This window comes from Oculina patagonica, unplaced genomic scaffold (genome assembly GCF_052425735.1).
Source record: "Oculina patagonica isolate OP01 unplaced genomic scaffold, crgOcupat unplaced452, whole genome shotgun sequence".
Classification (NCBI taxonomy): domain Eukaryota; kingdom Metazoa; phylum Cnidaria; class Anthozoa; order Scleractinia; family Oculinidae; genus Oculina; species Oculina patagonica.
In genome coordinates this window covers 1-11,694 of record NW_027558311.1, presented here as the reverse complement: position 1 = coordinate 11,694, position 11,694 = coordinate 1, and the positions used below count along the sequence as shown (strand labels likewise).

The window sequence follows — 11,694 nt, the reverse complement described above, 5'->3', positions numbered from 1 at the left end:
TATTGGGCGATTCCAGAAAATATCCGTACCATACCACGGACGGCTTTTTGGAAATCCGAGGGCAAGGGGGGGTTCTTTCAACTGGAATTCCGAAGGCATGGGGGGATACTTACGATTGGAATTCCGAAGGCATGAGGGAGTTCCAGATCTTGGATTTCCAGAGGAGAAAACAAGAGTGTGTTCCTTGAAAATGCTTATTTTGTGGACTACCAATTCACAAATAAAGCACGAACTGACGACTGCGTCGCGGAAGCAGGATACAAGACAAGTATCGATCGATCAGGCATGTGTTTGCGTTCATTTACAAAAGAAAATCGCTAAAATGTGGATTCTACATCAAGCTTCAGAGGCCTTGACATTGATGAACTTCTTCATTTGCTCTTTGTTTCCTTGTCAAGGCGGATCCACAAATATTTAGTCCATTCAGTCTTTTGATACGCTTCGAGACGCCACGTGGGATGGGAGCGACTGCTGACCCTGAAGGCTCAAATTCAAGATGGCGGATATGTCAGTGCACTCGATTGTATTATCTTCCGAGTTTACACACGTGCATCACGCGATATTCTTATTTTAATGTTCTGCACCAGTTTGGGGCAATGTAAAGTTAATTTAGGTTGTATCTGTTGAACAAGGGTAAGGAGAAAAGTCTTATTTTTTTACATTTTCATCCCAGAATCTCTTGAGTCATAATGACTGTCTCTATGTAAAGATCGAGTCATTTGAAATAATTTCATGTAAAATACGCCACATTGGGCATATTTGCGAACCTTGACAGGAATGCTAAAGAGCTTGACGAAAAAATGAAAAATCTGAACGGGAGGGGGGTTAACGATTATGGAATTCCGAGGGCATGGGGGGATAACGCATTTTGGAATTTCCGAAGGCAAGGGGGGCTAAAATATGGAAGCCGTCTGTGGTATGGTACAGATATTTTCTGGAATTGCCCATTGTGGTAAAATGTAAAGCCGCTGTCTTTTTTCGTAGGATGGATTGGTAACTTGAAATTTTGTGATCATGAATGATGGCATAACACAGCAACAGTATCCTTATCCACATATAGTTTTGTTTAGGAATTGCACTGAATTGGGTTCCTCACAGGCATTTGAGCAGCTCAGGTATCCCCACCATGGGGAAATTTGTCCACTTTCTTCCACAAAATGCTTATGCCCGGGGTGCCCGGGGATTGGACTGGAGGGGAGAAGGTATCTGTTACTGACTGGTAGAGTAATTTTACTTCAACCGTGAAATAGTTACTACTCAAGTATATACTATTAGAAACTAATCCCATTGTTTTCTTTTGTTTAGTTTTGACTATTAAGCACTAATCGTAAGATGCTGTTTCAACTGAACATTTCAAGCAATTGTGACAGGTAGCTACAGCAGTTCAAGAATAACAGACACCACAGATATCGATAGGATTTGCATGAGGATGTTCCAAGTAGTAAAAGGATGGAAAAACTCACTCTTTCTGAGGGCATCATCATCTGCAGAGGCAACTTCAGCCTTGTACCTCAAATAGTCTCCCTTCATCTTTAGATAGAAGACTTCACCCTCGGCCTCTTCCTTCTTTAAGCTTGACGCGAGGTCCTCATTTTCACTGCTTTTTATGAGATAAGTATCCAAAAGGTCCTGTTGAGACAAACTTTGCTTAAAATTTGAACAAAAAAGAACATTCTTTTGAGATAGTAGCAAGTCATCTAAAGAACTTCCGTTAAATGTACGAACACTACAGACTAGGGAGGGGTGCGACACCTACCAGAACTTCATCGCAGACTGTTTTTAATTCCTTCTCGATTTTCTCCCTATATTCTTTAACGGTCGCCTTTTTTTCATCATTCTCATGCTTTTCCTCCAGAGCTGTCACAACTCTCCAAGACGAACGCTTCGCTCCAACCACATTCTTGTAAGCTACAGAAAGTAGATTTCTTTCTTCACTCAGAAGAGCCTTTTTCTCTTTAGTCGCTTCCATCATTAACTTTGCCATATCATCGTATCTCTCTGTCTGTTCAGCAAGCTTTGCTGCCTCTACTTTCTCGTCTGGCGTCATTTCATTATAATTCATTGTGTTTTAAGTTCGTTATCCGACTAAAACCGCCGGTCTTTCCTAATTCTTACGATCCAATATGGCTGGATACAAGACGTAGTGAGCGGGCGTGCTTCAACAGTTCGCATGCGGGGGGTCCGGGTATCGCCGTGGAAACTCGTGACGTTTCTCATAAATTATGCTAATGCATAAATTATATTTGCAATAGCGCGATTTTTTGGACGGCGCCATTTTGAATTTGTTTGACAGGTTGGAATTCAATGTAAATTGCCCATTTTACTGAACGATCAAAACGAGCTACTAAGGTGAGTTAACTAACAATTTTTTTCTTTTCTTAATATACCGGCTAAAGGGTTTTTGCACTGTGCAGTAATAATGATACAAGGATTATATTAAATTGCCATTTCCTGGCATATGGCCGGGTGGGCGCTTTACAATGTAGCCTGTTCCAGGCGTTCGGTTAGTTGGGAAGCGCGAAAAACGGCGAGCGAAAAAAATAAGGGGAGGGGGCGGGGAGGAGGGCGAGCGAGAGAACGCCTGTGAGCATTCATAACAAAAGGTCTTTCCGCCCACTTCTAGACCTCCGACAGGGCCCGGGTAACATGAGCGCAGACATTGAAGCTTGTGGTTTTCAGTTGTCAGTTTCAATCAGATTTCTGACAGATTTCCCGGTAAATATTATTTCTCAAGTTCTTCCACGTTGGGAAATGCATTTTATCGTCTGCGTTTAAATGTCTGCACTCGGAGTCTTCTGCAAGCGAATTCGCCGAATTGTCAGTCCACCCTTCAACGTTTTGCAGGTTTTGTCAAAAAATGTTAAGTGCCAGGGGAACAAGGTACCGAGAGTTTCTTTATTTAATTCGGTTTCAAGCAAAGATTTAGTTGGGTTTTCTGGAGCCGAGAGTCTGGTGTTGGCCGACCTCGCAAGTTCTTTTGGACATGAACTGAATCCCAACCCACGTTTTCCTGAAATTTGCTGTTTAACCTGCGCAAGAACACTTGCAAGAACTCATGCCAGCGTTCAAAAATTATTCTCGGGGATTGTCGAAAGAGAAACGTCTCAAAAGCGGCAAGTGAATGCAAGATCGCCGACGGGAGAAACTCCCTCCGCGAAGCGTTCACACACTTCAGAAAATGAATCTACAAGTACATCAACCACACAAAGTAGATCGCGGCGCTGCTTGGCTCTGGGTGAAAGCTATTTTGGACCAGATTGATTCAGCAATGAATGTTGACGTGGAACAAACTGTTATCAAGATGAGTTTTACCGCTACTGTTTACAAATATTTTCGAGGCCGTTTGAATTTGCCCGGAATTTTCTCGTTGCTGTTTTACGCTTTTCAGTTTCTGAATGTTTTAGCTTATGTTGTTTTGATTGTCTGCTGGCTGAAGCCTGTTTGAATTCCTGGCTGAGAGTTTCGAGGAATAAATAGCAATTTGTCAATAATACAAGCATTTACAAATTTATCTTTTTGACGGACCGCATTCGACTTCACTTGTAACGTGTTGTTTTAATATTTATTTTAAAACTAGAAAGTGCTTTATCGCATGTATATTTATTTTAGCGAAGCTTAGGTTATTGTATTTACTGAAAAGCAATTATCGTTGAAACTGTGTCATTTTGATTTACCGTCGACATAACACGCGGAAACAGTTGAAATATCAGACTCTTTCCAAAACCGGTTGGAAGTATACCGAAAAACTTCTCCTTCATAGACCAAATTAAACAGTCTTCCTGTTCTTTGCGAAGACTTTCAACCAGAAAATCCTTCAGTGCGTTGTTTACTGCTGAGTTGAACTCTGCGTGACCGTCACTCTCCGCAGCCATATCTCATTTCACTTCAAGATGAAGGACGCTTGAGTGTTGACAAAAGGTGTCAAAATTGACCAATCAGAGGGTATACCAGAATCTGGTATACCGGAACTAGCTTTTGTTAAAAATGCTCACAGGCGTTCTCTCGCCCCCTCGCCTTAGTCCCCTCCCCATTTTTTCGCTCGCCGCTCCTCGCGCCGCTTCCCAACTAACCGAACGCCTGGAACAGGCTATTTACAATGTTAAAAATCTATTTGAAAAAGAATAAATAAATAAAAAAACAGGAAACCTAATTATGAAGTTTGTAAAACTAAACTTTAAATATGAATCGATGGCACTATTTAATGAAGCTTTACAATATTATATATGGCCTGCCAACTTTTCCTAAGTCAGATTCCGGGTATTCTGGAGATTTTCGAACATGTTCGGACGACTTCCGAGCATTGCCGATGATGACCTGAGATGTATTGATGACTTTCAAACATTAGGGATGCTGAATGGTCCTTCAAAACCATTCGACACCCCTAACTTTGCCGAAGTGTGTGAAATTAACTGAAACTTGAATGACGATGCTCACTTTCTGCATAAAATTTTTTATTGAAAATGATTTGATTTGACTTTTAATGGGTTTCAAAGGCAGTCAGTGTAAAACGCAGACTGCAGACTGGGGGTAAATGCAGGCTGTGGACAGCAGACTGCAGACCAGGGGTAAAATGCAGGGGTAAAGTAATGCACCTATCAATGTAAATCCCGCGAGGGGGGGAGTGCGGGCCAGGGGTGGGGATTTGACAGAAAAGTAAAAATTGCAGTCAAGTTCCCGAGGGTGGGAAAAATATTTTTGTTCAAATGTACCTAAGAAGACCCACCCAGGGGCAGAATTCTAAAACAAACTAACAAGCAGGAGTACTTTCTACATACCATTATTTTCTGTCAATCCAACCGTTTCGGTATTCATATTGAAAACAATAAAATGTCACGGATGTCTTAGATTTCCCTCAGGATTCCTACTCCAAATGTACTTGAAAGTAAAATATTCTTAAAATCGCTATTTTATGACTAAATGGCGTTAAAAGAGGCAGATAAATGCCGATGAAAAACTCAGAATCGTACCTTGCAATGAAGCATATGATTTCCAAAGCCACGAGAAGGAAGAACTTGGTAATCGCGTCTGAAGATTGGATCCAGGCGCTTCCCGGTCAAAGTCAAATGTCCCAACCCCCGGGACGCGACTCGCAGTCAAATGCCCGACAGAGGGGATCGTTCTTGTTGTCAAATCCCGTGTCTTTGCCCGCACTCCCCCCCCGCGGGATTTACATTGATAGGTGCATAACGAAATACGATCACAAAGCCATTTTCCCTATTGGCTTCAAATTCAAAGGAATGTATGTCAGACAACACTTAGCACGAGCGAACACGAAAATGAACTGGCTATAAATGTTATATACGGTAAAATAGATTTTATGCCCACACAAATTTGATTAAATTTAACTTTTTGTTGCAGTAAAGGCATTTTAAAGATTTTTGTGACAAATACACTTCAGTTTACCATCTTCTATGTTTGTAAACCGGATGAAACTGAACGGTTTACAGATCATTTAGAAAAATTAATTTTTTCTCTTGCTGATTGACCCAGCAAGATCGCGTTTACAGCGATCATATTTAATATTCTGCGGCCACAGTTCTTAGCTTTCAACTGTTTTTAACTGGCACTGATTAAACTCTTCCACAGTTAACTTATAAAAAGTGGCTTTTCACTAACCGTCATAATAAAGCACCATAAAAATAAAAGGTACAAAACTTTTATGTTTAGCCAGCGGTAAACAAATGACATGACGTATGTAGTTTGTGTGCCTATAAAATTAATTTCCAAAAAAGGCACAGGCTGAAAGCGCCGTAAACCATTCAGTTTCATCCGGTTTAAGATGCAGAAGACTTGAAATTGAAGGTTAAGGTGGCTCATAATGGTTTATATATTCCCATCTTTGGCATTCTATTACAGCTACACTAATAATGTTGAGGTTAAACATTTAAGTACAACTTTGTAAAGGTTTTACCAATAAACACATTTAAGTCACTGTGACATCAAAAATTGTTGCCATAGCAACGTCCAAAGTGGTCAAAGATACCTTATATTTGACTTTTTGAGGCTAAATCTTGAAAACTAGAAAGGGAAAGTTTGTTTTTCATATATTTTTGTGTAATGGACAAAACAAACAATCTAACAATTTTTAAAAAAATTCTGTAGGTGGGGTTCAGAGCCACCTTAAATTTATGAAAAAATAATGTAGCTCCGAATCCTGCCTACAGATTTTTTTAAAAATTGGCCAAAATGTTCCTTTGGTAGGTACCGAGTAGTTTTTGAGTTATTAGCCTCAAAAGGTCCAAAATAGGGTATATTTGACCTCAAATGATGTTACCATGGCAACGAATTTTGACGTCACACTGACTTCAATTTTCTTTATAAATTCTGACGCTGACTTATTTGAGCGTAAACAACGCTCATAATGTGCTCAAGACGTTTCGACAGAGAATCTTCGGTCTTCTTTGGTTGTTATCATGGCATATAACGGCTTTTTAACGGTTTCACATTGTACGCGCGCGTGAGTGACTAATACAATACACGCGAACGCTGTGCGAGACTATGAACATTATGTAAGTGACTTATATACATCAGGGATATCTATGTGTTCATTTCCCGCATTCTGGTCCCTCTGCGAATGCCACGCTTCTAGGAAAAGCCTCTTGTGGTAATCGCCTGACTTGTCCACCACCGCTGCATGATTGAAATCCATATCATGGCCAAACGTGGTCGCGTGTTGCGCGATCTTAGAGTTTTTGTCGCAAACACGGACTGCTCTTTGATGTTCTTTAATTCGAGTAGCTAACGCTCTGTCCGTTTGTCCATAATAGGTAAAATTGCAGTCAAGGCAGTTAACTCTGTAAACTACACATCTAGACTGGAATGCTGTGAGTTTGTCCTTCGGTCTGGGGAAGCGTGTGCGTAACATGTTAAGTGGTTTAAAGCCAACTTTGACCTCGTTGTTGCGTAGAACTTTTGAGATTCTTTCAGTTACGCCTTTCACGTAGGGTAGAACAACAAACGATGTTGCGGCATCATTTGGAGTGTCGCTGCTGTCTGAGACACGACGATTAGCTTTGCGATGAGAATCACAACTCTTGATAAACCGCAATGGATAGTTATTGTTCATCAAAACTTTAACCACATACTTCTTTTCTTTGCATTTCCCTGCGCTTGTTGATAGGATATTTTATAAAGAGAATTAATGTCAACTCCTGACTGTAATTTTGGTATTTTTTCGTTTAATGACTTCAATTTGTTCATTTGTAAAATAGATGGTGGTAACTTAATTGTTCTTTCTTAGCTATATGTTCATTATAAACTGGTTACACAATATTACCTACTAACTTTTCAAATTTTTCAGAAAATCGCTAAATTAAATAGTCGCTACATCTTGCTTTGAAAAATCGCTTTAATTAGTAGCCGCTAAAAATAGTAACCTTTATTAGATGAACAGTTGGAGCCAGTCCTGACAGTGCCCATTTAAGAGAGAGTTGACTGTATCATTCATTATGCCTGGTACTCTCATTATAAGGGGCTCATTATATCAGGGTACACAATCTACTTATCTGTCTCCTTTTACAATATATGTAACATTGCTTATTGGGTAAAGATTAAGAAACGGATTGTTGCTATAAAATTGTTGTTTAATTGTTTACAATGTAATATATTATGTAATATATTATTTTGCAGGGTCCACATGATCTTCCAATGACGTCAACATATGCTCAGTTAGTTCAATATGTTGTGGTTAGAGGTGATCTTCTGAGGTTGTTGTCGTGGCCGACAGGAGCTGTCATAGCACAGGCTTGTCATGCATGCACAGCTGTACTCTGGATGCATCGTAATGATTCAAACACACTCCAGTATACTAGTGACTTAGACCATATGCACAAGGTTATTTTAGAGGTGAGTCCCTGAGGCAGGAAGCAATGCTTGAAAAGGTCAAGTCTGCAGTCTGGCAAAGTGACATTTATTGCCATTCAGTTTATGTGGCTTCCATAGCATGAAGGGACTAGAAGTATAATTTGTAACTCCCTGTGGATGGTGTAGGGGGACAGGAGGAGGGGTGTTACATGGTAAATGCAAGACTTTGCGAGACAGCGACACTGATATCTTTTCTGCAATCCACTCACTGAGACCTTGTTAGCCTTGCAAAAGAAATTGAGACTCCGAGAAGGCGTCAAAGAAAAATTCAAGATGACGAGACCCCTGAAATTTGGCTGAAATTTTGCGAGATACTAATTTTTTGAACGACCATTCACCACCCCTAGGAGGAAGGAGTCCGGGAGAAAAGGGGCAGGAGAAGAGAAGTTGGGAAGCAGGATTCCCAAGGTGGCAGGAACGGGGAGAAATTGAAAATATTTTGCATCATTTCATTGTATGTTGGAAAAGAAATGGGACAAATAGGAGGGAACCACTACCGAAAGGGACATGAAGAGGGAGAATAAAGTATGGAAAGCAGGAGTAAGAGATATATAGGAAGTGGGAGGTTGAAAATCCCTACCCCCCCCCCCCAGATGGGATACTGGACCATTACAAGTTACCTTCCCCAGCATTAATTTTTATCAGGTTGCCTTACAGCTCTAATTTCCGCGTAGGGGGCAGGCTGGAATTTTGTTGATTTTGTGGCAAATTTTAGCTGGTTTCAAACAGAAACCTTCTTGTTACCACCATTTTGTTTCCTTGAAAATACTATCACTGTGCATCCCCAATCTAATTTTTCAGCACAGACTGAAATTTGAATGCGATTACATGAGATATTTCTGCCTGTTTGCCTGGGTTGAAATTTTGAGCCTGGTTTACAAAACCAGGCTCTTTTCATTTTATCGCAAATGTCTTTTTAATCAGAACATTTATATAGATCATTTTTATACACGCAATGCGCTTTACAACACTTTGTGTAGGACTTAGACCAGACTGCATTTATTAAGCAGTAATTCCAATAAATGGGGAAATGAGGAACTTTTTGCAGTTGCCCCAAATGTAATTTCAGATCAAGGCCAGACCACAGCACCGTAAAACTCCTTTTGATAAGTGTGTGAATTCTGTAACATCCCCTACTGACCATAACAGTGAACTGAGATGCAGGAGACAGGGCCTATGGTTTATCATCTTTATCCGAGAAGACAAGAATCTCTAAACATTTGCAGATGTTATTGCAAAGATAGCACACTCTTCTCAGTTATTTTAATACCCTGAATATTGGTCCGGTCTGGGGCTCTACCAACTGAGCTAACCGGTCAGTGGTTACCTTCTGCCTATACCCCCAAGGTTACACTGAGGGCAGGAAATTATTGCTATTAAAATGCCCCTGATTAATAGGCCACTTGTGACCAGCTAGTAGAAGACTTTCGACACCGTAATAAAGTTAATGTTGGTAAGGGCGAAGGCAAGGGCAATGGTAATGACGATGACGATGGCAGGTGACATATTTCCAGGCTACCCTAGCCAGGACTTAAACTTGGTCCACTCAATGCAGTGTCCAAAATAAAAAACAATAACAAACCACCATGTTAACCACTTATATAAACTGTAAAACAGTACTTAGATTTATTTAATTAATATTCTCTAAATTTGTTTATTGCAGGCTCCAAGTGAAGTTGAACTACAAAAATTGTCACAGGATTTATCATCAAATCAAATTGATCACAAGCTTTGGATTGAACAACCAGAGAACTTTCCTACTTGCCTTGCTACTAAACCATATCCCAAAGAACAAATACAGTCTTTTTTTAAAAAGCTTAAATTGTTTAAATAAAGTAATATGTTCTTTTAAAATAACGTGTAGTGGTTCTACAATCAGTGTTACATCTACCGCATCACTTTTGCTTTTTCAAAAATAGTTAAGACTTGACAGTTCTGTACTTGCATGGCTAAAAAGCTTTGGATTGCAAAGCTAGTGACTTGAGGTTGGACAGCTCCCATATGAAAGGAACAGAAATGCTTGTCACAAAAATTGAGTTAAGCCCCTAAAGAAGACCAATTTCAGCATGGCTCAAGCATTTTGGACCACTTAAGATACTAGACCACCAACACAGTATGATGTTCAGTGTTTTTATTTCCGAGATTCCAACCGTCCCGATTTGATGCGTTGCCTTCCGCTCTCCCAATTTTTATCAGATTCTCCCGATTTAATTATCATGAAATTCTGAAAACAAGGAAAAAAAATTTATCTTTAGTACTTTTTTGCGATCTGAGTGTAACACCCAGGGGGGGGGGGGCACTCAAAAAAGTTTTATACGGGGAGGCTCCGCCCCAAGCTCTTACCCCTTACCCTTTTATATACCATTTTCACAGAAATTGTACCCCTTTCGTATACCTTTTACTCAAAAAAGGTACCCCTTTCATATACCTAAAAGACATGGCATAGACTTAGAACAGGACGTTTTCTTGTCATTTTCATGTTGCGCTTTATAAATTAAAATAATACAGCCATAAAGTGCGTCTGTTCGAAATATTTTAATTCAAGGCCCTTTTAAAAACCTAAATGACGGATTTTCATACCCTTTCATATACCTAAACTTGTGAAATCCCTACCCTTTTAAATTCAAGGCCCTTTTAAAAACCTAAATGACGGATTTTCATACCCTTTCATATACCTAAACTTGTGAAATCCCTACCCTTTTATATACCTGAAGCCTGAAAAAAGTACCCCTTTCGGGCGGAGCCTCCCCATAAAGGCCATTATATGGAGTACCCCCCCCCCCCCGGGGTGTAACAATGAAAGAAAAGCACCAAAAATGACTGTGAAAAAGAATAAAGACCTTATAGAATAACTCAGAAATGATGTCAAAACCTAAATTTGCAAAATTTCCTGGTGGAATGTGCCACCAGATCCCCCCTTGAGGCTTACACCTTCAGTGCTAAAAATACTCCCTATTTTCCTTCAAAAAGGGTTGGAATCTCTGTTATTTCTTTATGTGCAACCCTAAACAAGACCCTGACTGCTAAAAATTTTGGTGTTCTGCCATCATGGCATCCTAAGTGAGACCAAAATCTGTAATTTATACCCCTAAGTCAGGAGCGGGCTCCTGCCTAAGTGAGGCATCCCCTTCCCTATCAGATAGGAGTCCACCTCGGGGGCCTAAGTGAGACATCCCCTTCCCTAACAGATAGGAGTCCCCCTGGGGGGGGGGGGGTGATCCACCTCTTTGGTTGTAGAATGAGGGTGATAGTGTAATGTGGAACAATAAATTCCTTATTCAGTGGTTTCACGATAACACTCAGTTGTGGAGGAAATCGTTAGGAGTGTAACATACTAGAATCCATTTTTTGTAAAACTATTGAAATAAAAGAAAAAAACAACAAAAAACAGTCAATGTTGGTCAAAACCAATTACCCCCATCCCCTTAGGATAATTGTTGCAATCAATTAAATAAGGGATTTTGGATGGGCTTATAAACAGAGAGGCTTAAATCTGGGGGCTTATTAGTGGAAATGAAAAAAAAAAGGGTTCGAAACAAGCCATCCATAGCAGTGTTGATCCAAGTTAAAAAGTTTTAATAAAGCAACATTTAGCCCTGTTCAGTACTGTCATCCTGCAGTGGGGGGCTTATAACCATATTTTTTGTTGTTGTTTCCAGGTAGATGGTCCTATAACCAGGAGGGGGGTTTATAACTGGGATTTTACGGAATGCCCCCTCTATTAATTCCCCCTCATCCCATTTTCCCAGTAAACAATTGCCCAAATCCCAGTTCCCATTTTACCCCTTCACGTGTTAGTTTTGCCTTAAAATGTGTTCTCCTTTTGGTTTG

At 40.1% G+C, this 11,694-nt stretch overlaps 2 protein-coding genes across 3 annotated transcripts; one reads left to right on the top strand and one right to left on the bottom strand.

Moving 5' to 3' along the window:
* Positions 1-1,359: 1,359 nt before the first annotated feature.
* Positions 1,360-2,170, bottom strand: LOC144640755 (14-3-3 protein beta/alpha-like). Its single transcript, XM_078499832.1, has 2 exons — positions 1,757-2,170; positions 1,360-1,629 (listed from the first exon to the last, which is right to left on the bottom strand). The coding sequence occupies exons 1-2, from the start codon at positions 2,060-2,062 to the stop codon at positions 1,375-1,377; spliced, it is 561 nt and encodes a 186-aa protein (XP_078355958.1). The 5' UTR covers positions 2,063-2,170; the 3' UTR covers positions 1,360-1,374.
* A 10-nt stretch (positions 2,171-2,180) lies between these two features.
* On the top strand, positions 2,181-9,697 carry LOC144640756 (putative peptidyl-tRNA hydrolase PTRHD1). 2 transcript variants are annotated; one of them, XM_078499834.1, is made up of 4 exons: positions 2,181-2,349; positions 6,768-6,824; positions 7,630-7,845; positions 9,527-9,697. In XM_078499834.1, the coding sequence occupies exons 3-4, from the start codon at positions 7,648-7,650 to the stop codon at positions 9,695-9,697; spliced, it is 369 nt and encodes a 122-aa protein (XP_078355960.1). In that variant the 5' UTR covers positions 2,181-2,349; positions 6,768-6,824; positions 7,630-7,647. The 2 variants fall into 2 exon arrangements, with proteins under 2 accessions (XP_078355960.1, XP_078355959.1); XM_078499833.1 differs by lacking the exon at positions 6,768-6,824.
* Positions 9,698-11,694: the final 1,997 nt, after the last annotated feature.